At 41.7% G+C, this 26,888-nt stretch overlaps 1 protein-coding gene across 1 annotated transcript; it reads left to right on the top strand.

Annotated features, from left to right (window-relative positions):
• emilin1a (elastin microfibril interfacer 1a) lies at window positions 1-26,888 on the top strand. The gene is made up of 12 exons (XM_061091015.1): window positions 1-425; window positions 14,941-15,057; window positions 17,613-17,809; window positions 18,434-18,533; window positions 19,010-19,118; window positions 19,214-19,393; window positions 20,357-21,634; window positions 22,480-22,894; window positions 23,244-23,369; window positions 23,557-23,574; window positions 23,674-23,808; window positions 25,254-26,888. Exons 1-12 carry the CDS (start codon window positions 313-315, stop codon window positions 25,571-25,573), a joined length of 3,108 nt encoding a protein of 1,035 aa, XP_060946998.1. The 5' UTR covers window positions 1-312; the 3' UTR covers window positions 25,574-26,888.

The following is a 26,888-nucleotide window of genomic DNA, read 5'->3' as shown; positions in this document are numbered from 1 at the left end:
TCACTCACAGGGAGAGGGAGAGAGCGAGAGCCTGAGCTGGCATGACTGCTCCTGGAGCTCTGACAGGAAACTTTTCCTCGTGTTGCTCCGCTGCTCGCTCACACTTCTTCTTCTCGTTCCTCGCCGTCTGACATGCACTTGACTGGACAGTGGCTGAAGTCATGGCTCTCCATCTTCATCGGCCGCCTGCACGTCACTGAGGAGGAGGAGGAGGAGAAGCAGGAGGGAGGCTGTCTGTAGGGAGGAGGAGGAGGACTGTGGCTTTGGGACTTCGTGACATTTGTTTGCCTTTGAGTCACAGCGGACCTGAGGATGATGGAGACCTCGTTTTACCTGCTCGCCCTGGTGATCGCTCGGGTCTGCTCGGGTCTGGGATATTCGGAGTCCAGTGTGCAGAGTGGACAGAGAGCAGCGAGCAGACACAGGTAGGATCCATCGACCTGAGCGGAATCTCATGTGCGTTTGAAAAGTGTCAATGACCTGTGGTGCGTTCAGGGGTGGCTTGTTTTTACAGTGGCTGCAGTTCTCAGTTGGATAAAAGTGCTTATTTAACGACTTTGATGGTGTCGAACTGCTGAAGTCCAACTTGGTCAACAGCAATTTTGATCATTATTATTATTAATTACCTATATTGACATAGCACCTTTCAAAACAGCTGATAAGGTCAAATAAAAACAATAATACAAAACACCAAAGACAATAAGCAAACTAATAGATGCCTATAAAACCAAAGACAATAAATGATATGCTTTAACAGCATTTAAAAGTGCCAATGGCAAAAGAAAAGGAAAAAGAAACCTTCGTAATATAAAAAAACCAATTGAGTAAAGGCCATTTGATAAAAGTACAATTTATAGTTAATCCATCGCTATTTGTCAAATTATGAGCATTTTCTCAAATTTTTGATATATTTGAAACAATTTATTGATAAATCATTAAGTTAAATTATCAATAGATTAATCGATTATGATAATAATTGTTAGTTGTTGCCCTAGATTACCTCAAGTAGTTGATTTGATTTGCATTCTTAATTAGAGTGACAAAGTTAGCACTGACAAAAAAAACATTCCCTTTGTATAGCAATTGGACAAACTCCATCTTATTTCTCTAATGTGTATCCTCCTTTCGAGTCCATTCTCTACACATGGTGTGAATTGTCCTTCTTTAGAGGAAATGTCTTATTTGTGAGTGGGTCCTTTACTCAGCAGGGACAGAGTGAGTGATGGCCTGTGATGGTTCAGGGGCCCCCGGGCTCGTCAGGGGCTTACAGGGATTTATAGATATTTACTGTTTCCGGGACCCCAAGTGAAAAGTTTTCGGGGGGCCCAGAGTCTCTAGCGGTGCCTCCAGTGTCAGCCTTGTTGGAGGAGAATTTATCCTTCTGCCAGAAAGTATTATGCAGTCCGGGTGGGGGTTAATGTGCAGGGATAGTGAACTTTGACTAACACAGTGTTAAAATGGATTTTTCCCACAAAATCAAGTCTTTGGATTTTCACCTGAGTCATTCAGATTTACTGGCACCTTGCCCTCTTTTATGGGACAGTATAAGGAAAACATTTAGATCGTAGTGACTGTTGATTAAAAGTCACTCATAAATCTGTGGCCGCTTATAAAGCTGTTATTACTGTCAGTAACTGTCCGCCAATACATGCATGTTTTATTGTGCTGCAGCCACAAAGTGTGTTATTAGCATGTAATTGAACTTATGCCTGAGGGGGCCTGCGTTTTGACAACCCTCTCACCTATGTGGACAGATGTGTTTGTGTATGTGTGTGTGTATGTGTATGTGTATGTGTGTGTGTGTGTGTGTGTGTGTGTGTGTGTGTGTGTGTGTGTGTGTGTGTGTGTGTGTGTGTGTGTGTGTTACTTGTTTGTGTACATGTAAGTGAATGAATGTCTAAAGTTTTTGGCAATTTCCTCATCTGATTATGCAAGTGTGTGTGTATGTATGAATAAAAGAGGTTAAAACAGAAGGAGTGAATGAATGACAGAGCTCTCTTATGTGGCATGTGTCTGCCTGCATGCCTGCATGTGTTTGCACTTAGTGAGTGTGTGTACGCAGGGCAGCCCAGGCTTCTGGGAGTTGAGCTCCTGCAATATGAGCGTCGATCCAGTCTCTGTCCACATCACAGCACAATTTGAATCTGCCGATGTTGCGGCTGCTGCAACGAAAAGAAAACCCCGAGCGGGTGTCACAAGAGAGGATGAAAGCGTGAGAAAAGACTGGGAGCTGTGATACAACAAGACAGAATGACATGGGATAAGTAGAGGGCCTGTGTCCGAGATACCTTGTTCCTGCTGAAGCCAAGTAGGAGTCAGCGTGGCTGGTGTGTGATGTATAAACACACATACAAAACCACACACACACGCTGTCAAAGTGAAGCTTCGGGGAAAAGAATGCGCTGGCCCGTGGCAATGCGGTTTGCCCCCCTGACATCTGTTTGAACTCAAGTGATCTGTTTTGACAGATGTGTGAAGTATTCCATAAGTGGTAAAGGCAGCCGAACGAACTGAAGACATCCAGCAGGGGTCTTATGGGGGGGGGGGGCTCAGGAGGATCCAGAGCCGTCCGACACATCCTCTGCCAAAATGTCAGAGCTACAAACCATCTTATCGTATCTGCTGTGGACAGACACGGAGGGGGGAGGGAAGGAGCCGTGTGTTGGTGTATCCATGCAGACGCAGGTGGACTGCCGATCTGTTGTGGCTCATGTTCATTTCAAAGGACAAACCATTAGATCACCAATGGAGGGGGACAAGGAGCTGATGTTTTCTCATCAGTTTCATCATCATCATCATGAACATTATCATCGCTGTCTCTGATTTATCCCACTTATCCTCCTCCTTTGTTTTTTACATTAGGGTTCTCCCTACGGGGTTTTTAAAGGAAGACAGATGACTGATGTTCTCTTCTTTAGTTAGTCTGAAGATGTCCCGATGTTGCGCTGACACGAGTTTGGATGACAAAATTCTGTAAAGATAAATAGATAAATGGCCTAGTAGACATTTAACCTGGTAATGCACGTCAAATTATTAGCTTGATGTCTCTGGTCAACCCACATGAATCTTTTTTTGATGATTTGAGGTTTTTCATGAAATAATCCTTTATACTTCAAGTATAATTATAGATAATGGAGTGCTTTGTTTGTTCCTACTTTTTTAAAGCCATTGGTTCATGAAGTTTTTCCTATTGGTTGAGGATGAACTTGAAACATTTGATCTCACTCAAGACATTTGCGATGACTGTATCGCTGAAGGTCAGTGTCAGACTAACTAGTGTAAACTAATTATTGCGGTGCTGTATGGATATCTCCCAGCACATCAAGTCTTGTATCCGTTCATAAAAGTCATTACACCAAGAATGTTGACAATAAAAAATCCGAAGATGCTGGACAATGTTCTTAGAGATCCTCTTGGAAAACATGTCATCAAGTGGCTGTAAAGTTACAGAGATATATTATTTATTCCCAAAGGAGGAATGAGAAAGGGCTTTTCATATTAAAGGCAGGTAAAATCAAAGATGGCCTATATGACTCCTTCTCCTTACAGTATGAGTGCGAGTGCAGACAGCGGAAAGAGTCCAGCCATATATGGACCAAATTCAAATTCCCTGAGATTTCCTGTTATCAACAAGTTTGTGAAGATATCCATGTAGGAAAGTGATACATGATTTATGATCCTTGATCTGGTCTGTGCCCATGGTGTGTAATGGGAGCAAATCCCTGCTGCTATGTTTTAACATACTGTGAAAAAAAAGTGGAGGCTGTTATATGTCTGTTATAGATTAATGTTCATGTTATTATACTTACAGTACAGTACAGGGCTAATGACACTTAATTTATAACTCCTCTGTTGTCATCTGGGTTGCGGGAAATGCGGCAGTTCAACAAAATAATTCCTGGAACACACCATTAATCAGACTATAGGCTATCTGAGGACAGAGACTGAAATTTAATAAAAAACAACTATATAACTGAATAACTCTCAGTAATTTAGCTTCTTTAATAATCGCCCAGAATCGCCTCTAGCGCAGAAGAAGAAGACTGTGGTTGTCTGTGGCTGCTCAGAAACTTGGCTTGCATGCTAAATGTGCCCAGTACCCATCAATATGAAAATAGTTGCATCTAACCGTCAGCTCGAGACCCAGACTGCCAACTGTCAATTACAAGCTTGTGATTTTATCTTTTCATTTGTGCTGCCTATGAAGTCCTCACTGAACTGTCCCCATTACAGTTCATGACCGAACACTCTGTCTGCACTGATTCTAATTTCACCTCCATTTTTTGTCTAGTTTTTTGACATATAAACACTGAAATATTTCAACCACTGTTGGGCAGATTTTTTTCTTTGGGACCACCATGAAGTTAAGTTGTGCGGTTTGGGCTTGTTTTGATTTGTGGTTCAAACTTTGATGATCCCTTAACATTTCATGTATCTGCATGATCTGTCAACATTTTAATTTGTCCAGTTGTTTAGTTTATGACAGTTCCTGCTTAACTGTGGCATTCCTATGAACCTCAGCTGTATATGTATGCATGGGACCATCTTAAATCTAGAGTTGGTAACCCTAGCTATTAGAAGTCGTGACACGCTGGCTAACTTCTGGCTATCATCTCTGCTTCAGCGGACTAGGTCTCTGGTCCTGTGGAGACAGGGTAAGTTCAACAAGAAAGGGCAATTAGTGACGGACAGGTATACCGACCAATCATTTGATCCGAATTAAATGATTGGTTTGTGGTTATTACAGTCCTGTGAGGGCCACAATCACAGGATTTTTGTCTTTTTTCCCCAAGACAACTTTTCCGAGACAACTTACTTACCCTGACCTTTAACTATGAACATGGTAAAAACATAACACCTGCTAAACATCATCATGTTACCATCGTCATTGTAATTATGTTAGCATGCATGTGAATCTCAAGATGCAACTGTACAGCATCTTCAGAGAAGAATGCATTTCCCACAATGCTCAGTAATACAATGAAGACAGTAACAACATACCAAAACGCACCCTGTGTTGTCAGGCTGTAACCGGACTGTCCTCTTCTTGACCAGCTCTTGGATCGAGTCCAGATTCACTTCATCGGTGTGATTTTCTGCTTTCTGCTAATTAGGCCAGAAAAAACAAATCTCCTTACGTATGTTAATGAAAAATGTGGGAAAAGGGATCCTTGCCAGTCACAGCCTTTGTGACCTAATTAGCCGTACTTCCCAGCATGCATAGCATTCGAGAGGGTCTTCTTTCCAATGTTTAGACAGGGTGAAGTTCCACAAAAGAGATACTCATCCCATCTCACCACACACAAGCAACTGAAACTTTAAATCTGACAAGCCAAAGAACCAATTGAACAACATGACAAGACTCTTTTTTGCCTGTTGGAGGAGCTTATTCAGTTTAACTTACAAATAAATAGTCTACACTATTCTGGGCAACTGCTATTTCAAGGCTTTGAGGAGGCTTCTGTTTCGAATGCACCTGCCTCCATAAATGGCTAAAATTCAAGTAGGTCAAGAAAAAAACTGCAAAAGCACGGGCCCATGTATGTGAGCAGCAATGTTAAAGCAAATAGCAGTATCATGAACATTCTCTATATATCTTCATGACCGCCAGGCTAAACAATCAGAGACAGAGAAGTTTACACAGTCACGCGGTCCCTTGATGTTGGAACACGTCCAGCAGGAGACTTGTGTGTGTGTGTGTGTGTGTGTGTGTGTGTGTGTGTGTCTGTGTGTGTGTGTGTGTGTGTGTGTGTGTGTGTGTGTGTGTGTGTGTGTGTGTGTGTGCGTGCGTGGCCAAGTAAAACTTCATTTTAAGAGAGAACAGAAGTACCTGGAAGAATGTGTGTGTGTCTGCCGTTATGTGTGTTTGTCTGTCGCCATGCGATCACTCAAGCACGAGTGAGTGAGCTAGAGTGTGTATATTGTCGTCGGCACTGTGTGTACAGGGGGTATACCTTTACAAGGAAGTTGTAGGGGTGCTTGACCTCTGGGTCACAGTTCAGACGCCAGGACACTCCCCTTTTCATCCACTCATTCAGGTCGCTGTCAAAGCCTTCCCTTGAAGCCAAATGAAAGATCCTGCAACAATGGGCGTCGCAAAGTGATTTCTTTGTTTAAGCATTATACTTCAGCCTCCTCTTCTTCTGTCTTTCATTCCTTTCTCCCTCCCACTTAGCCATTAATGACACTTTTGTCACCGAATATTCCCAATTCTACCCACAATCCTCCTCTGTAGGGCTCATGCAAAGGTGCTTTTGAATACAATGAACCTGGTGTGTGCGGGTGGAGATGTCGAAAATGCGACTTCTTACTCGGCCCTGAGTTGTCTGTCTGCGGTTTTATAAGAGTAATGAAATTTATTAGGGAATAAAGAAATGCTGAGACAGGTGCAAGAGTTCCACTCCTGCTGTGTTATGGCTCCATAAATAAGACAGGATGTGTAGTTTCACTGCTCAAAGCCTGGCAGAGAGTTAATGAAGAGCTTTGTATGTGTCTGCAGGAGAACAAAGTGTATGTGTGTTAAATCACATGCATGTAAATGTGTCGTGGCTCGTTTCCTGTTATTGTTTGAGAGGGTCACACTTTTGTTTTTTTATGGGATGGATGGATTTGCACCCTGTCTCCTAGAATAAACCTATTTTATCATTTACTGTATACACAGTTTATTAACACATTAACATTTAGAGACTAGTGCCAACCTGTCTGTTTGGAAGTAGCTGTTTACATGGCCTGTGGTAATGATGGTTGCAGTTTTCATTCTGCAACTGTAAAGTTGATCTGCTGGAAGTGAGCCACGACACGTAAAGAGTAATGATCTGCTGCAGGACTCTGTCCACAGAACCCTGAAGCCACCACTGCTGCACAAAGAGCTGTTCACCTGTTTACACAAAGGTCAGTGAAGCTCGACTCAGCACACAGGAACCCAAATAGGAGAATCAGTTGGTTGTGTGCTGGAAGTTGTGTGCAGAGCTTTTTCGACCCTGTGCTTCCTTGGGCCCTTAACAATACACATATAAGGGTGACGCTGATAAGATGAACAATTCTTGAGATAAACAGACAGACCGACAGACACACAGAGATTCCTTGAATAAGGAGATGGAGGGGACACAGTTTTTTCTGTTTCTTCTTAAATAGTCCCTGAACTGTGATCTGGGACCATTTGTGGCTAACAAATTTTATAACTGGTCTGTGTTCATGCTGCTCTAATCAATGATTTGAAAAAAGTAGTTGCTTCAGGCGGCGTTCAGATGAATGAAAAGAGGTCCCACACACGTAGAAGTTTAAAGATGTCCACTTTCTAAGAGAATGAGGCCCAGGCTTGACCCCCCTCTTGATTGGCCTGGACATTTCCTGTTGTTGTGAACGTATATGACCCGCACAATCTCCTGCTGCGATCTTCATGTGTGAAAGGCCAACTCCAGAAAAAGTCTGCCTGGAAATGTCTTTGCGGACATTTTCTGTAGTTAGTGTCTGAAAACAGAAAGTGACAAAACTAGCTCACCTCTACTAAGCCTCTTCACATCTCTCACCATATTGCACTAGTTTCACTTTAACTTTACTGTTGTGTTAAACTTTAACCACTGTCATCATTATGTTCAGACTAACACTAGCTGGTTAGCATGGTGGAGTATTTTTCTCATGAGTTGGGGGAGACCAAAACAAGAGAACATTCGGACACAAACACAACTCAAACTGAATGCTAATGATGCTCCTTGTGTGCTGGTTGTTTAAATAAGCAACGCCAGCAATTTAATGTAATGTGCCAGTGTTGTGTTTACTAGTTGTGTCTAGAGTTGAATATAGAGTCAGCTATTCCCTTAAAAAATAAATAATCTTGATGTCTTCTTCATCTTGTTCATCATTTTGTAGACGTTACCCGAGCCCCAGCTGCACGTCATTATAACGAGGAAGTTAACCAGATGTGGTTTTGCCAAATCAAGTCATCCACTTGGAAAAACCAAAACATGATGTTAGAAAACCCTTCCTGTGGAAATTCTAACACCGTGCTATGTTTTTTTAAGATAATGGTAAATTGGTTTGCCAAATCCTCATCTGGTTAACTTCCCCCCCACTGAGCAGTACACAGCCACCTCTAAAAGAAGCATGAGACAGTCCCTAATGGCAGTAAACACTGCCACAAAATTAGCTTTAAATATTTGTTATGTTTGAAAACTTCTCCACCAGAGTTTTGTTTAATGTTCCAAAGGCTTCAACAATGTTTGGCCGTGCAGCATGAGCCTGTAATGACTTTTCCACCAGAGGCCATTTGAAGTTTGAGGGCTTAAACCACTTGAAAGACAGCATTGTAATGTGGTCTCAAGACTTTATAGACTGCTATCTAATGGAAATTGTGCAAATGCGTATTGTAGTTATGAAACATTCATTATTGTATGCATGGACTGGGCTGTTTATATCCCTGTGTTGCTGTCAGAGGAAACAGGGCGATCAACTGCTGAACATGCCAAACACCTATTCTCTGTCTCACTTATTACATTAAACCCCATGTTGACTGGCTGAGATTGTAGACTGGAATTTGAATCTTTATGCCTGGAATAAAGGTACATACGTGTTGGGCAGTGGAAAATTAAGCACATAAGACATTAAGTCTTTGCCTCTTTATGTGTGTGTACGTACCACTGCCTGTGTGAGTGTCCTTGGCTGGATGTGTGGTACTCTTGGTAAATGCATTTCTCTCTCTTTCTGTGTGTGTATGTGTGTGTGTGACCATGTGTGTGTGTGCGCTTGTAATTGTATTTTACTCTTATGGAAAAGATGCCAAGTTAAGTTAGTGGACTTTCATCTCAGGGATTTCTCCGCAGCCATTTGGACTAATGGGACTTTATTGGATTACTGTTTGGAATGCTTAACTTCATACTGGTTAGAGAGAGAGAGAGAGAAAGAGAGAGAGGGAGAGAGAGGCCACTGGGTTTAGAGCTGAGCTCAGGTGTTACCAATGCAACAGACAAAATGCTTGTAGGAATACAGGACGTAAATATACAAATTTACTGCCCTTTTTTGTCAAGGGCATATGTCTAGGCACCGGCAGGCACACCCACATACAGAAACCTCTCAGTGCTAACACTTAGTCATCCTCCCACAAATATAAAGGCTCCTCTTATGTATTCCACTGGAGTGAAAAGTCAGAAATGGAACGATGGAAAATGAACTGGCGGAGAGGTCGGTGGGTACAGTGCTGCAAGTGTGGGTGTTTGGAAGCTGCTGGGATGGTGGGAGTCGGGGGTGCGTGTGTTGTATATGTGCGCATACGTGTGAGCGTGCACCACATGTGGGTCTGCTCTGTGGTGGATGAAAAAAAAACGAGAGAGGAGGTTAGGTTTATTTATGAGACTCAGCGCCTGTTCTCCATCACAGCAGATAGGGTGTGAACGCTGCCAAATGTATGCTTTATCTGCTGTCTGTGGCCCTGAGCGTGAGTAAATCGGGATAACAGATCAGCAGAGCGGGTTCCCTGAATCACAGGGACGAAAAGCAACACCATGCACTCCAACGCGGGAAGACACAGAGCTGTTTTTATTTATCACTGCTGTCTGCTTTCAGATACTAACCTCTTCCATCTGCACTGCTTCAGCTCCCGATGGAGATGCTGGATTCCCGGTTTCTCCCAAACTTTGAGTCTAACACACAAAGTACAACAAACCACAGAACAAGATAACCCAGGAAGGCCTGACTTAATGCAGTAAGGATCACTGGATGAACCGCAAGACTCTGGAAAAACACAAGTGGTGAAGCAGCTGTGTTTTGGAAGCACTGACTGATTTTAGATATACTGGGGCTGAGTTTTGCTCCAGGCTCTGATGGAGATATTGAATATACTATAACAAACCACGGGATAGTAAAGCACAGTGTAATTCAATCGGATGCATAGCTTGAGGATGTCAGGTGGATCACTTCGGAGAACCGTAATTCTGCGGAAATACACACAGGGAGGTACAGCACTGTCTTGATGCTTGGACACTGGATGGTTTTAGCCTCAGGACATTGTCTAATGATCAAGTTTGGTGACCTCAGTCTGAGCGGAATCCCCTCAAAAATTAAGATTCATATCAGATCAGTTCAAAGCATCACAATGTAGAGCCGCAGGATGCTTTCTTTTGTGATGTTCTCGTGTAGCCATTGTGCTGCTGTGGCAGACTACCTCAGTTTTACCATAAGTGCAGAGCAGCATTTTATTAGGTTTCTGTTTAAAAACTCCCACACGGTTCTGGCTTTAGGTAAAAACTTTAAATCTCAGCATGGAGATGAGACCGGAGATGAACATAAACAGCATGAGGATTTATTACGATAAGATTATGAAATCCCAATGAGATTTAGTCAGTAAAATGTTTTATATATGTACGTATATTACTAATGGATAACAGATATTTAGAAAGCATCGGTGGCCGTGTAAAGCAAATCTGATACTGATATAAAGATATTTTTTAAATATATATGCAATGAATATTATTTTTGAAAAGCATTATTAGAATTGAGTGTTACATGTTCAAAGTATGTTGTGGAGAAACCACACAAACAACTTCCAAGAGTAATTGTAATTGTTAGGTTATTGTGAAAACAAATACTTTAAAGCCAAAAGCACATGTAAAAGTTCATATACAGAGGATATATATTATATACACTCACCAAGCATCTATAGGAACTTATAGTTCCTCCATTTGCTCTCTGAATGTCCTCAGTTCTTCGTGTCACTTATGCCAAACTCCTGTTCCATCACCTCACAACAGTTCTGATGGATTCACATCTGTTGAGTGTGGAGGTCACTGAAGTTCACTTGGCCAGCTGTGGCCCCAAAATTAGTGCAGTTCACTTACAGATGGTCAGTGGTTCAAACCCAGGCTCCTCCAGGTGGCTTTCTGAAGTTCCTTGGGCTCTGCTGATAGAAAAAGTGCTTCTTTGAGGAGCACTGTGGGAATGTGACCTGTACTGGAAAGTGGTTGTGTAGTTGATAAGACCAAGAAAAGCTCTGTATAAATACAGTTAATTTTTCCATTTACTGAACTCCTAACCTTTGCTTCTGCACATAAAGGGATGAACATGCAGCAGCAATACTCTGATAGATTGGTATTCAAACAATAATTGATTGGTATTTAAAGTCTAGGAAATAGCCCCCACGCTTATTCACCAAAACCAGCAGCAGCTGTTGACATGAGGCAGATTTTGTCCATGGATTCATGCTGTTGACTCCACATTCTGACCAGTTGCAGCCTCAGCAGAAGTCCAGACTCATCTGACCAGGCTACTTGAGAAAATGCTTAACATAAGAATCTGTCAGATAATTAGTCATTTTTACTTTCCCACGTACGGAAGCAACAAGAGCAGCAGTCAGGAGGGGATGGGGAGGATGGCACCATGATGAACTCTCCCTTGTTCAGACAAACTCTGGAATGAAGGGGAGGATTAGGGAAACTGGAAAGAGGTAGAGCCAATGATGGATAGAAAGGGACTAGAGAGAGATAAACAGATGGACTAGGAGAGACGGTGGTGGACAGGGATGAAGTGAAACAGAAAAAAGTGATAAAAGTGTAGGGATGGGGGCGGGGGGGGCAAATTTTGTTACACAGCGAGGCTCGTCGAGCAGGAGAGTAAGAGTGGCAGATGAAGACAGACAGAAAAACGAAAGAGACTTAGAGAGACGGACTGACAGACGTGAAGTCAGAGAGACCAAAGCTGCTGATTGACTCACCAGCATGAAGGAACTCCTTGTGCGCTCCAACTTTTATCCATAAACCCTTAGTTCTGTTCAGATGAATCTGAGAGTGACACTAATTGACCATAATAACCACCAGGGAAATAGGAGTGGAAAGAGGATTCTGAGTAATATGAAAATGATGATAGAAAGGACGTCAGTGTCTTGAAACTATCTGCAGTGTTATCCCAGAGATATCTGAGGGTCAACAGAGGTCAGGGTGATGGGGACACATTGAATAGCATGCATACTAGGGAGGAGTCTGTGTGTGTTTCATGTGTTCCTGTGTAAAAATACACATTTTTGAGAATATTTTGTTATGTGAAGTCACCTTGACCTTGGGACTATTTTAGAACAAGTGTTTGATTTAGGGTTAAAAAAGGGATTAAGTCCAAACTTGAATTAACTTAAAAGCTGCTATATCAATACATTTTCATGAACCCAGTGTAATGTGAAAAGTCGGTTGCAGTGAATAAATCACTGTTATTTCAGCTACAGCAGGCAGATAAAAAGGTTAGCGACTAGCCCTAAACATATTGGAACATAGTTTGAAGATTGCACTAAAAGGGTCAACAAAATGAGAGTTAATATTACACTTACTATTTGCAAATTGGTCAGAAAGTGACCACTCACATAACTGGTTTTGTGTATAAACTTTTTTCCACAAAATCTATTTAATCCCCACTTCCATCTCAATTAGTTAGCGTTAAAGTTTGAAACTTTCCGCATTAATGGAGTAAAACCTTAAAAAAGCCCAATGTTAATATATATTTTTTTGTATTTTTCATCTACAAAGACTTTATGGTCTTGATGACTATGACGGACTAGGGCCATATGTCGAAAAATCTATACAATAGGTATCTGTTTTTGGACAGAGGCCCCCAGTCAAGTCCTGATTCCACTTCCTGTTACTGATGCTCTTTGTTATTGTTGCCAACTTCTGCATTGAAAGTACTTAGTCATTTAACAAAGAAACACACTAACTAATGCTTTGGTTCATAATTCTAGCAAACTGCTTAAGATCCATATATATATATATATATATATATATATATATATATATATATATATATATAAAATGCATTGCACTGAGTTAGGTCTGTGGGTTTTTCATTCTTCCAAGAAAATTAATGTTGAACTATTCCTTTATCTCAGTGGCTGATTCTAGATACAATAGAAAATATCGAAGTTCTAGTGAAAAACAAGGTTTGGCGCCATAAAAGTTTGGATACCACAAGTGATTTTAAAACCTTTTGCAAGGTCTCAGATGTTAACACGATGGCGTGTTCCCAGTCATCTTTAGAAAATGCCAAATGATGCAAATTAAAAATCTTCATAAACACTGACTCCAAACCATGTCCCAACAATCAGACACGGGCTCCTCTAAGCAGGTGCCTATTGCACCCTGAGAGTTCAAATACAAGACAGCAAAGTGTTTCCACGTTGCTGTTTCCTCCGTTAGTAATGCATTTCCAAAGAGATGGCAGGTAAAAGGAACAGATGAGATCAATTTAAGGTCGGGAAGTTCAGGAAACCAGTCTGAGAGAGAGAACTGCTCACAGGAGAGAGGCAGCCTTTGAAGTGGTGGTGCATGGTTTTATTGTGCGGCCACACCTGCACAGATATGGCAGAGGCGTCAGACCAGAGGTTTACAAAGGAACATCTAAACAAGACTGATGTAGTTTGTAAGAAAGTTCTCTGGAGTGAAGAAGTTAAAACACTTTTTGGCAGCAATGAGAAAAGGTGTGTTTGGAGTAAAAAGGGGGCAGAATATCATGAAAAGTACACTTTTCCAAACTGTTAAGCAAGGGGTGGAACACCAGTGCTTTGGACTTGTGTTGCAGCCAGTGGCACGGGGAACATTACATTGGTAGAAGGAAGAATGGATTCAATTAAATAGCAGTAAATTCTGTGAACAGATATCACACTGAGTGGCAGGCAACTGGCTGAAGATGAAAAGAGAACAGATTTTACATCAGTGTAAGAATCCTAAACACACCTTAAGAGCCACAAGCTGAGGATTCTCACAGTCCCTGGACCTAAACATCATTGAAAATATGTCAATAGACCTCAAAAGAGCAGTGTCCAGAGTCCAAGAGAATTAAACGACTCTCAGCTGATTTAAAAAAGTGTTTACAAGCTGTTACAATTTAGTTTAAGGCTCTTTTCCTTCCATCGGCCTGCCTCAGCCTTAGAGACAGGGCGAGGAGCTCCGACATCCCCGAGGGAGCTTGGAGTAGAACTGCGGCTGCTTCACGTTGAAAGGGAACAGTTTAAATGGTTCAGGCATAAATTTAGGATGCCTCTTCTGCCCCTTCCTTTGGAGGTTTGCCGGTCACGCCCAACCGGAAGGAGACCCTGGTGAAGACCCAGAGCTCACTGCAGGGATTATGTATCCCATCTGGCCTGGGGATGCCTCAGGATCCCTCATGAAAAACTGGAAAGCATGGCTAGGGAGAGGGACGTCTAGGATACCCAAATCAGCAAGCGGCTGAGCTGCGACCAGCTAGCTTCAAGCAACCAGAGCCCGGATAGGACCATGGCTGGAGGGATGGAGGTCTCTTTTCCTCACAATTGTGAAACAGAAACAAAAACTTAAAAATGTAATCTTGTGTAATAAAGAAATGCAACATCTTTAACTTTATGCCTTGTGGAAATCAAGTTGCTCACTTAGCTGTTCACAGCTATAAACAGAAATGTTGACCAGGGTTGCCCAAACATATTTATTATTAATATGTCTGTGGAATGAATGTTTCTCATGTGGATGCACAGTTGAACACTACAAGGATATGTGTGGGTTGTGTGTGTGTCTTTGTGTGGGTTGGTTGATGTGTAGTTGGGGGTTGGGGGAGGCGTACAATGTGAACCATTGTTGAAATCATATCTTATCTGACATCTGCACTAGAGGATAATTTCTGGTGAATGTTGTACAGAATAATAATCAAACAGGGTTTTGAGATATTGATCTCAGAAGCCCTCTGGAGCCTCACATTCAGCAAATGACCAGATTTGTAATTATTATTTTTTCCAAATTATTTTGGATTTGAGATATATTTATTTATTTTCTCTTCCTGGAAAACAAAAAACAGCTGCTGAGTGTAAGCCATGTGTGCATGTGTTTAAGATGACTGCTATGTTTGTGTCAACTCCAGACTCTGAACCCATGATAAAGCTGCCAGTCATTGCACAGTTATTTATTTATCATTTCCTTTTGGCTTGTGTGTGTGATTTCACAGGAACTGGTGCGCTTATGTGGTGACACGCACTGTTAGCTGTGTGATGGAGGACGGGGTGGAGACGTACATCAAACCAGACTACCAGCGCTGTACCTGGGGACAGTGTCCTAGAGTTGCGTGAGTATCTCAATATCTCATATTCTGCTCTGATTCTCTCTCTGCTGCTGGAATCTCATCTGTATTCAGACTTGCTCGTCCAATTTCCTGTCATCAGTTCCGCAGAAAACATTTTTGCATCCTCTAACCATACATCTCCTCTCCCTCTGTCCTTTCCGGGGACACTTTTCATTTTCTGTCCATGTTTTTCTCAAGACAGTTTCAGCAGTATGGCCGCTGTGAAGCCAGAGAATCACATTATTATAGCTCAGTGTTTGAATTCTTAATCTCAGTTCAAAAAAGGAGAGACCGGGTCTGAAGAATCAACAAAATGTGTTGCCATGCAGAATAAGTAATGAAAATGATTTGATATATATAAATAAGAGACTATTTGGCACTGAAACCCCTTGAGATGTCATCAGGGTTGAAACTGGCCCCAGGGTCTTGACAGTGGTGGTGGTGGAGTGATAGGATCTCGAAAATACTGTGGATCTGATGAGTGGACTTTGCTGGCCTCAAAGACTGGAGGTGAATGAGGACGAGGCAATGACATGATTGGCTGATAGAGGTCATGGAAAAATCTAATAGGATTACCAGCCCGCTGTCAGCTAATAAGAAGAGGCAGGGAGAGTAAAAGACAAGTTTGGATGAATGAGACGTAGAGAAAGTTTTGATCCAAGCTTTATTAATGAAGTACTGGTCTCAAACAAACATACATGACGTGGCGGACCTCTGGTTTGCATTCAACAGACCTGGGGATATCCTATATTATGAATGCTGGATCGAATTTAGGATTGGTGAGTTTGATTGTGAAATCATTCCAGATGTGGTGTTGCAAGACAACATCCGTCAAGTGCTCCTGATGTTTTTCCTCTTTTGAAGTTTGCGAAAGAGTTTGACCCTGGCCCTGCTGCCTAATCCCCATGTCTGCCCGGGACCAGGGCCTAAACCTGGGCTATGCTAAGAATGAAGCCGACAGGGATTCCAGGAACCACAGTCCAGTATCCTTCCCTTTGAAAACATTCTCGTCTTCTTACGCCGTCTGTCTTTCTTTGCATGACTCTTTTCTTATGCTAACTCTACCCGACTCCAGCTCCCTCCGTCTCTCCAAGCCGCGTGTTTTTGTTTTTCCTCCGAGAGTACGTTAGATTCCTTTTTCTCACGCTCTCCGAGCAGGGTGCTGGCAGATGAAAACTTTTAAGGGCACAGTAACAGCTCAGCGATACCTACAGTGACGTTTGTGGGTTGGCATAAAGGGGTACAACCTGCTAAAGTCCCACAGTCTGGGGCTTGTTAACGTGCCTGTGACGCTGCCATAAATCTTTACTGAGAGTTCCGGACAATTCTGGTCTATTTATTGCATTGTTACGGTAACAGGGAGTCAGTTCAGTGGCAGAGTTGAATGGCATTAAAGTGATAAAACTACTAAATTCAAAACAGCTTTCCAAATAAAACATTCATATTGTTTTACAGAGGCCTCGTCTGTGAGCAGTTGATTCTTTTGGAAACCGGGACAGAAATAACATTTTAAGTTGACAAAGAATTCGCGACCTCATCCATCATCATCTGATGATTAGAAATTATTTCCAGACATTAAATGACTCACACATTAATATAAAGAGATGACAGCACCGGGTTCAAGGGCTACCGGTCACTGACATGTTTATCAGGATCACACCACAAATTTTAAATCTCATAGTTTTGCGTCTTGGCACAAGTTAACTTTGCTCAAACCCCAAGTGTGACTGTAGCTCAAAGATATAAATCAAAGCTAGCAGCTCCGAAAGGTTGTATTTATGCACAGCAGACCTTTGCTTTGTTAACATGGCGACGGTACAATGTCCTTTTGTGTTCACCATCTTAGTTTGGTGTGCTACTTTTTCTAATGTTGGCTGGGTAGCCACACAAAATATGTTTTTGTTGGAATTTGGTAAAAATCCAAAACATATATTTTAAAATTTCAAACAGATGAAGAAACATGGGCTGACTACATTCAGGAGGATTTATCATATGAGGACCATGAAAGACTTATACAAAATCTCATGGAGTGTTGAAATGGTATTATGATTATTACGGAAAAAATGTACTGTAAAGCCCTTTGAGTGATCATCAAGAATGGAAAACTCTAAATTAATACAGACCATTTACTTCTGTAGCTCCACAGTGCTTTATAATGCTTTACAATGGTATTTTACAGAAATTGTACCTCTATCAAAAAATAGTAGCTCCTGCGATTTGGAGGTTGCACTTAAACATATTGCAATTTCAATAATATTTCTATTGTTTGTAAAGCACTATGTTGGCCTTGTGACTTACTGGCGACCTGTCCAGTGTGGACCCTGCCTCTCGCCCAATGACAGCTGGGATTGGCTTCAGTCCCTCCTGTACACCTTAAAGGATAAGTGGTGTAGATAATACTACATAAAGTCAAATACCAGCTCAAGTCCAAGTCAAGTCCTTGTTGTGAGGGTTAAATCTTAAGTCACGTCTCATCGATTATTATAGAAAAGCAGTTCTTGTCAACTCAGAACAAATAAAAACTAAAATATGTCATTTTTCAACCGTTTTATCCTCAGCTACCGGACATACAGGAGGCCGAGGTACAAGGTAGCTTACAAGATGGTGACAGAAATGGAGTGGAAGTGTTGCCATGGTTACTCAGGAGACGACTGCCGTGAGGGGCCACAGGTGACGACCAACACTCAGGTCAACGGAGGACGACCTCGTGTCACGCAGACGGGCTCCAACGCGGGAGGCGGGCAGAGAGGAGAAGGTAGGGATGAAGACTAAAACAGTTTTACTGCTTGTATTAAGGATGCAGGACTACTTTAATGTACAAAGCTGGAGCATGCTCAAGACATTTTAAAATATATTGAGTCTGTAAAAAGATGCACGGAGAATGACATTCTGAAATCCTGTTTTGTCTTTGTTGCCTGAAATATTTATTGAAAAAATAGGCAATAATCAAAGCTGAAGTTATAAATAAATAAATGCTATTCATGAAGAGTTTCTCAACAGTCAAAAACTCAGCTTATCTGCATCCTTCCGACTGTTTTGGTGGGCTTTAATCTGATTTGGTGGACAGTGCTGGGAACATAAGCAACAAAGTCCCCAACTCTCGTCTAACTTAGATTCAAACATTGTTAAACTCTGATTGGTTCACTGAAATAAGTGACATCACCTTTTTCCAACTTAGCCGCTCCCTACAAAAACAAAGAGCTGGTTTGGCCCTAAATGTTTATGTGAAACCACATTGTTCATTTTACGCCAGTTGAGAAAAGGGGGTTTCAGGGCCTGTTGCATGATTGTGCACGTTGCAAATGGATTTCTTTCTTTTTAGGAATTAAAGTCTACATTTCCTCTTTCATATTGAGCATCCATTTCTAATTGTCTCAAGGTGACAGTGAGAAGATCAAACAGCTGGAGGATACGATCCGCGGCCTGACCAAAGACCTCCACAACGTGCAGATCACCATTAACGGCATAAACCAGAGGCTGTAAGTGAATGCTGCTCTTAATATGTCATGCACAATGTTTTGCTTCATGGGGTGCAAAACATTCACAAACACTAATGCAGTGTCACCCAGAATACTGACGGAAACCCAGCGTGTATCTTTTCCTGTTTGATAATGTTTATTGCATCAGTTCAGAGAGGATATGCTCAAGACATTTGCTTGTTTATTCACATATTCACAGAGATTGGTCATTAGTTTAGGAAAGCAGAAATAGCTAATCCACAAAGAAATGTATCCGGTGACGGTTAATGCACTTGTCATAGCAGACTGAGTCCAATTTAGACTGAATGGAAATTCCCATCCTCTTAATACGTAACACATTCCTGAGCACTTGTTTCATTTTGTGGCAGTAATTTTTACAACCTCCACTTTGATGACATTATATTTAACACATGACTCTCTTTTAATGACAAATGTTTACCAGAATTAAAGAAAATTGCATCTTTCCCTCTTTATAGACCTGGTCTGAATGGTGCGCTTGTTCCCGCTGATTCAGCTCAGCCAGGCATGAAGGACACCATCAACAACATCCAGAACAAGCTGGACCACCTGATTAACAGGACGCAGGTGAGAAATAAAAATCAGTTTTTCTGCCTGTCTAGAAATCTACAGTTTAAGTAAGTTAATGTAATTCATCCATGTTAATATGTGGTTGTCGTCAGGTCCATGATCAGACCCTGCTCCACATCAACAACCACCTGGGGAACGGTGGCAGCAATGAACTGGACGGACAGGCCGGAGGAGGAGGAGGAGGATCTGTGGGGAACCAGCTGAACACGCTGAAGGAGGAGATACTGACGGAGCTGGAGAGGAGGGTGACTTTGTCCTGCTCGGCCTGTCAGGTGAACCTCATATGTGTGAAAATCAAAAACAACAGGGAAAAAATGTTTTCGTAGAGGCTTCATCATAACTTAATATGCTTAAATAATATGAGAATAACATGAAATTCAAAAAAGGATGTAATATATTGTTTTCACCGTAAAATTGCCATGAGTTTACTTTGCCCCCTGTGGTGCTCTGTCAGTGATTTCTGCCTCCTGCCTGAAGCAATAAAAGATAATGGCCACATGCTGGCTGTAATATGAGAAAACAGCCCTCCCACAAAAGCCGCTGCACAAACAAACTGTAAAAGTAAAAACAACACTGCGAAAACATCGATAATCACGCGGTGATACAAAGAAAAGAAAAAACATTTTCCAGCTGTGCAGAATAATTGGTGGGTTCGGGCTGCGCATAAAACAATTATTTCACATATAAACATTTGACACTTTTACTATCTTCAACAACTCCACCCATCACAATGTATATAATATTATGTGAAAGCAGCAGAGGTGAATTTGTGGTACATATTCTTAAGTAGGAACCCAATTTTATTTGAAAAGAGTTGTATAACGTCTTTAGTGGCACTAGGGGGTGCTGTATAAAATCTGGTGATTTGCCTTGAGGGTTTGCACTAGAGTCAGAATTGATAGCGGCTGAAAAGAAATATGTTTATCAGACCACTGTAGTTCACATATTATTCCTGTTTGAGAATAGCAGTTCGAGGCTACATTAGCCGCAACTAGCTTAGTCGAACCCTGAAACAAACTTTTTACTAGTTAAGTTGCATTGTGGGTAGTCTGGGTGTGCATTTTACCCCACTGAGGCCCCAAGATACAGATTACATTCAAATCAGACAATATGGAATGGAACAACACTTCCAAAAATCTGTACAAGAGAAAACTGACTTTGACAAACAGAAGAAATCGAAACAAGCCATACAGCTCAGAAAACCCCCCAATAATATATATTATAATTCCTTTCAGGCTGGTGTGGAGGACCTGAAGCGTCAGCAGCAAGATGACAGGGAGAGGATCACGGCCCTGGAGAAGTTGGTCGGCTCCATTGACCGGCAGTTCAGGCAGAGCTTGGACATTTCACGCCGTGAGACCGAACGCTCCCAGACCTGCTGTAAAACCATCACAGAGCTGGAAAATAAGCTGTTAAATGTCGAGGTCAGAGTCACCTCCACTGCTAACAAATGTGAAACCATTAAAGGCCGCCTGGATAAGGAGCTTGTTGGGACAGGTGGAGGAAAGGGAAGAGTGACGGAGGACAGGTTCAATGGCAGACTGAGAGAGTTGGAGAAGAGGTTGAACAACACCGTGAGGAAGACAGAGCAGAGGTGTACCAATAGCGGGAACAACTTGAAGGACACTGTGCAGAGAGACGTCACACAGCTGCGTAACATGGTCCTCGGTCAGCTGGATGACCACAGCTTTAAGATAGGGAAAATAGAGCTGGACGTGGCCGTTCTCGGAGACACGGTTAGAGATCACAGTCGACGTTTGGGTCAGCTGGAGAACATCACATTCTTCTTGGACAGTAGGTTGACATCAACAGCAAACATGTGCAACGAGACCTGCGGGCCGAATGGAAGAGGTCGTAAGACTGATGACACTGTGAAAACGCTGGAGTGGAGAGTCGTAGCCAATCAAGACAAGATCCAGAAGTTTAACACCAAGTTGAATGATTTGTCCACGTCTGGAGATTCTCTGAGTGACAAAGTCATCAACTTAACGGATGATGTCAAAAAGATTACAGCTGTTACCGGGAAGAACGGTGAGCACTTTAACCGGATTGTCACCGAGATTGAAACGTTGGTCGGCAATTTCGAGGAATGTTCTATTTGCAGCTCTATGAAGGACGATTTGAGCTCACTTACAAACTCCACCGCCATCGGGCTGGGCAGGTGCCAGGCGGAGCTGACGGATCTGCGGAGGAAAGTGGACTCGGGAGAATCTGCCTGCTCTCAGGTATGCTCCAACCTGCAGGAGGAAGTCGGGCGACTCAGAGAGGAAGTGGAGGAGTGCACAGGGCAGTGTAAAACCAACATAAATGACCTGAAGAAGCGTCTGGATGGCCACAATGTGCACAATGGAAGACTGGGAGGGGATCTGAAGTCCATCCGAGGAGAGCTGGCTGGGGTCACGTTCACGTTTAACTCCATTAACGACACGCTGAAAGGCCTGGGAAGGACTGTACAAACACATGGGAACATGTTAACTGATCTGACCGACAACAAGGACGACATTATTTCTGAGGTAAGCTAATTATGAGAATAAAGTTACTGCCACCAACACTGCTTTTGCAACCATTTTTGCGAATTATATTTAGAACCCCTTAAATTTAAGCAAGTTCCAATATTCTTTAATATCTGCAGTTCTGTGATACTGTACTGTTAAACGGCAGTGCTTTGAACTAAATGTGAAAATAATTAGTTAATGGGATCACACCAAGTCTATATCCATACTTTGATTTTTTTTTAAAACAGCATTTTGATAGTGTACAAAAATATCTATATATGTAGTAAGTGTGCATTTAAAAAAACAGGAAAATAATCATAATTTGTCTTGCAAAGAATTTTCCTCAAGGTTCCACCTCAGTTCTTATGAAGTTAACACTTCTGACCCCTCACATTTTTCTTGTGACCCTTGTGGGGAGAACTGCTGTATTATATATAATAAAGTTTAAATATGTTTCTCAGGATTACACAGAAAAGATCAAACTACCATTCAAATAATGCTTATGATAATTTACTGATTATCTGTGTTGTTTTATAAAACATGTCCAACATCGGATGATCCTTTTTCTTTATGTGAAGTGGAAACAATATTGTGTCACTCAAACATGTCTCAATCATTATCTTGGCAACAGTGTTTTCACATAATATTATTGTACTTGTGAAAATATTCAAGCATACTGCAAATATTTGAGTCATGTTGACGGACACGGTTTCGATAATATGCTTACATATATTTGTGTTCATAAGATATTGTAGAAAAATAAATGGTAGCGAAGATGGTAAAAAGTATATTTAGAGTAGAAATTTGTCAAAGGAAGCTCATCCAGAATACACACATTAACATGTATCTACTTTCTCCACAAGGTGAACAACTTGCAGAAGGAGCTGACAGATCATGTTGATGACTCTGGGATTCGATTCGACGACCTGAGCAAAGAGATCCAAATAATCAGGAGCAACTATGTGACGGAGGTGGGGGAGTGTAGGCGGTCCAGCGACGGCCTGGACCGGAGACTCTCCAAGCTGGAGGGAGTGTGTGGACGATTTGACACGTTTTCCGACAGCCTGGAGAGGATCAAGGAGGGCTTGAACCGACATGTGTCTGGGCTGTGGGGCTGCGTTAATGGCCTCAACGTCACGGTGACATCTCACGGAGATCTTATCGACGATATCCAGAACGTACAGCTGTGGAACGTCCACACCAAGATACACTCGCTGAACTCCTCAGTCTTGGATTTGGCCGAGGAGTTCCACAGTTTCATAGAACAGGACTTCATGGGTAAGTTGGAGAAGTTAGATGAAGGTCATGGGATTTGACTTTTGGCTAAGAGATACACTCAGTTGAAGGAAGACATGGTCAGGATGATGTAAAAATAGAACAAAGAAGGAATCCAGCCTGTTATCCTCATCCTGAAGCATTTACTTAAGAGCCCATAAAGTCTGTAATCTATCTGAAAGAGCAGTTTTAGTAAACATTAGGGTGAAAAGCACATCCTGAGTCACACTAGGTTAAATGTCTTAGCTTTCCTGACTTACTGTACATGTCTTGGAGACACTGTTCATGGTAAAGAGATTTTCCCTGCAGCCTTTCATTTGTTCTGTGTCTCTAAACATTTCCCTGCCTCCAGGTCCACCCGGTCTGACAGGACCCCGCGGAGAGAGAGGTGAGCGGGGGCTCCAGGGTCTTGTAGGACCCCAAGGACGGGTGGGACCCGCAGGCAGAGAGGGCAGGCAGGGGCCATTGGGACCCCCAGGTAAAGACAACAAACATTACCGATACTTTGTTTAATTGAATAACACTGGCTGATTTACAGTTGAATCTTTGATCTTTCTTTCTGCACATCTAATGTAGAAACAATGATGTAAGAATAATAATGAAACAGCAAGAGTGACAATGTTTGGTGATTAACTCCGTATTTTATCTTTCCTTTTACTTCTCAGGTCTCAGAGGTGAACAGGGTATGTGTTGCTTTTTCCAGACACCAGATGAAAGCTCTCATTACACTTTGATCTTTATTTCCCTCTGACTCCAACTGTCTGTTTCTCCTCCCTGTTTAGGTCCTGCAGGGTCTGATGCCCACGTGCCACGCCTCTCCTTCTCTGCCGCACTGACTCGTCCAATGAGGAGCTCGGGAACAATTGTGTTTAATGAGATCTTTGTCAATGAAGATAATATCTACAATCCCAAAACAGGTCAGTTTTAGTTTTTTGTCAGGTTTAATAATTGTATTACTTACACTCTCTCTTTTCCAATTGAGACCACATGAAAACCTAGTGTATTGTGTGGCCCATTAAGACTACATGTTAACCAGCAGTCACTTCCAAGCTGCTGCTCTGTACTGCTCGAGTCCTGATTTAAAAACCACAAACAGAATATTATAAAAGTCCAGTCTAATAGTCAACAAAAGCACTGCACACATACTTTCATTTAAATTAGATACTTAAGCCCTTTTCAGACATGGCCCCTGCACATTATTTTAGGCGATGGGGGAGCACCTGGGTGCAGCAGGTAGAGACAGGAAGTAACATATCCGCTACGGAGATCACCTGATCATGTTTACAGCACCCTGTAAACATGATCAGGTGATCACTCGCTTGTGGTGAATACGATGGAGACTTCCGTGCTGTGTTCACAAATCGAATTTTTATTTTTTACGGACTTATAATACGAAAATATAGAGTATGTGCAGAGTTCAATGCATGTCTGAAATCAGCTATAGAGAGGTCTGCTTGCAGAGGTCAACACTTGTGACCCTGCTTTTAAGTAGCTGAGGTTTGTCCCAATAGATACAACTTCTTCACCAGGTACTTTTTTTAAAAAAAGTTGCTAAACGGTTCTGAAAGGGTGCTTAATTGGCAACATTGTTTGTAAACACCCTCTTGATGATGTAATAACAATTGTTTTTGCCAAACCATTTTGTAAGAACCACAGGCAATTGGAAATTCCAACTCTCGATCCATTAGTCAGTGAAAGACGTTTATGTTCATAGCACTTCCCGCACTGTTGCAGTCCAGCCAAAAATATTATGAATTTAAAGTCATATCACTCAAATTACAAAAACATCATATTTTCTGGCTTAATGTGTTTTCTGACTGGTGGTACCAAGCCATACACATAATTTGGTTTTATTTTCCAGATGTTAGTATAAAACGTCTGCTGACATTGCAGTTTAAATTATATTTGCCATGCTCACAGCTGGGATTTGGTTTTAGATACCTTAACAGAATTAGTGTGTCTTGTTATATCTGTAATTTATAAGTGCAAAATGTGAATACCCATGTCAATATCACCCACATTTGTTATTATATATCTTTCAGTATTTTTCAAGAATGTAGGTTGGTAGCTGGCTAGCATTGTGGGGGAAAAAGCATCATACTTAGTGCAAATTAGGCTCATATGTGAAAGTGGTAGCAGAAATCTAGCGTAAGTCAAAAATATATTTGTTAACATTCAATATTATTTTATAAGACCTTAATCACTTTAAAATAGTCATCATCATTCATTGACTTTAATGGGATTTGACATGAATGACACAATACAAACCTTCATCCATGTGAAAGAAGGAGGTCTGAGCTTTTTGCAAAACAGCAAATGCACATCAGTGATATTCTCCTTTTTACCTGTTTCCTTTCTCCAGGTTATTTCACAGCTCCAGTGAAAGGGAAGTACTTCTTCAGTGGCATTCTAACGGGCCACAAGAACATGAAGATCGAGGCCGTGTTGTCCAAGTCCAACACCGGCGTGGCCCGAGTGGACTCGGCTGGCTATCAGCCCGAGGGCCTGGAGAAACCCATGGCAGAGGCCAAACACATTCCTGGAGCCTTGGCTGTCTTCAACATCATCCTGCCCATGGAGGTCGGCGACACGCTCTGTATCGATCTCGTCACCGGGAAGCTGGCTTACTCCTCCGAACCTCTGACACTCTTCAGTGGGATGCTGCTGTACGAGACCGTCTGATTGGATGTAGTTTCCTTATGACGAGTCAGGCTGGGTTAAACTTTCCGTACACAAGCATCTGGTTTGTCTGATGAACTCTAAGAGACAGAGCCAGAGACTGAGCAGTAAAGCAAAAGACTGAAACAACCGGACTGGATTTATTCAGCGAGAAAATAGAAAATATACTTTACACATAACATTATGTGCTAAGAAAGAAGGAAAACTCATTTTCAATCAATAATTTGGTTTTGTGTGTCACAGCTTTAAGGAAACTGTTTGTCCGAGGAGCAATTGTGTGTTTTTGCTATTTGACACATAGTGTCTCCATAAAAAGCCCCCGCAGGGTTATCATATAATTGCATACTTCTATAAACTTGAATTCTTCACTGATAACACAAAGATAACCTTTAATTCCATACTGATGTAAATGTAAGGCAATTTGACAAAACGATATAGGCCTGAGGATGTGTGTTGTTTGTTTTGTTATCCACCCACAACATATCAAATGTTCAGAGGTTATTACACTTTCTTGTTCTGTATCTAGCGTAATCTTTATGTCTTTCCATTTTGCTCACAGTTTCGTTTTGACCGCAAGCAAATTCCCAGAAACATAATGGTGAATAGTAATTGTCTTGGAGAGCATTCAGAGTGATGTAGGCGGCGCTGGGCACAGTCCAAACCACTATTCTTTAGAAGGAAAATCACAAATGAAGTCACTGACAGATCAGACGGGAAACCACAGGATTTTAAAAATCATAGCCCAGCAAGACAATGAGACCATTTTAGGACAGACAGAAGGAGCATGGCCAGAGGGAAGAGTGGGGATTTTTTGTCTCTGACCTAATAAGGGCCATCTAAACTTGCTGGAGGATCAAGTAGTTGAACTTATGAGTCTGTCTTACAATGGAATTTCCATGTAATGCTAACAATAACAAATAATGAAGCTACACATGCAGTTGTCTCTATGCTACAAATCCCAACTCTTTCATGGTGCACACTCGTCCTGTGTCTAATTAAAATGCCTCCAGACGAAAATATGTGCACGATATTAAGTTTGTAGATATTCTTGAATGGATTTTTTTAAGGAAAAAGGCAGCAGATTGGGCCCCCATATTGCATTATATTTATATTGAGGTGAATGTAACACATTAAAAAAATCAGTGTTAAGAGTGGAAATGTATTTTTGTGTCTCTCGACATTGTATAACCGTAAAGGAATGTAAATATTTTGCTCTTATAAGATTTTTATGAATTACCACTTCACTTTGCCAGGTACTGTACATGTTTTCTATGTTGTTGCCACGTGTGCCTCAAATACAGATACCCAGTTTTACACA

The sequence above is a fragment of the Limanda limanda genome, chromosome 18 (genome assembly GCF_963576545.1).
Source record: "Limanda limanda chromosome 18, fLimLim1.1, whole genome shotgun sequence".
Classification (NCBI taxonomy): domain Eukaryota; kingdom Metazoa; phylum Chordata; class Actinopteri; order Pleuronectiformes; family Pleuronectidae; genus Limanda; species Limanda limanda.
The sequence above is the reverse complement of the archived record's forward strand: the minus strand, read 5'-3'. Positions and strand labels throughout refer to the sequence as shown.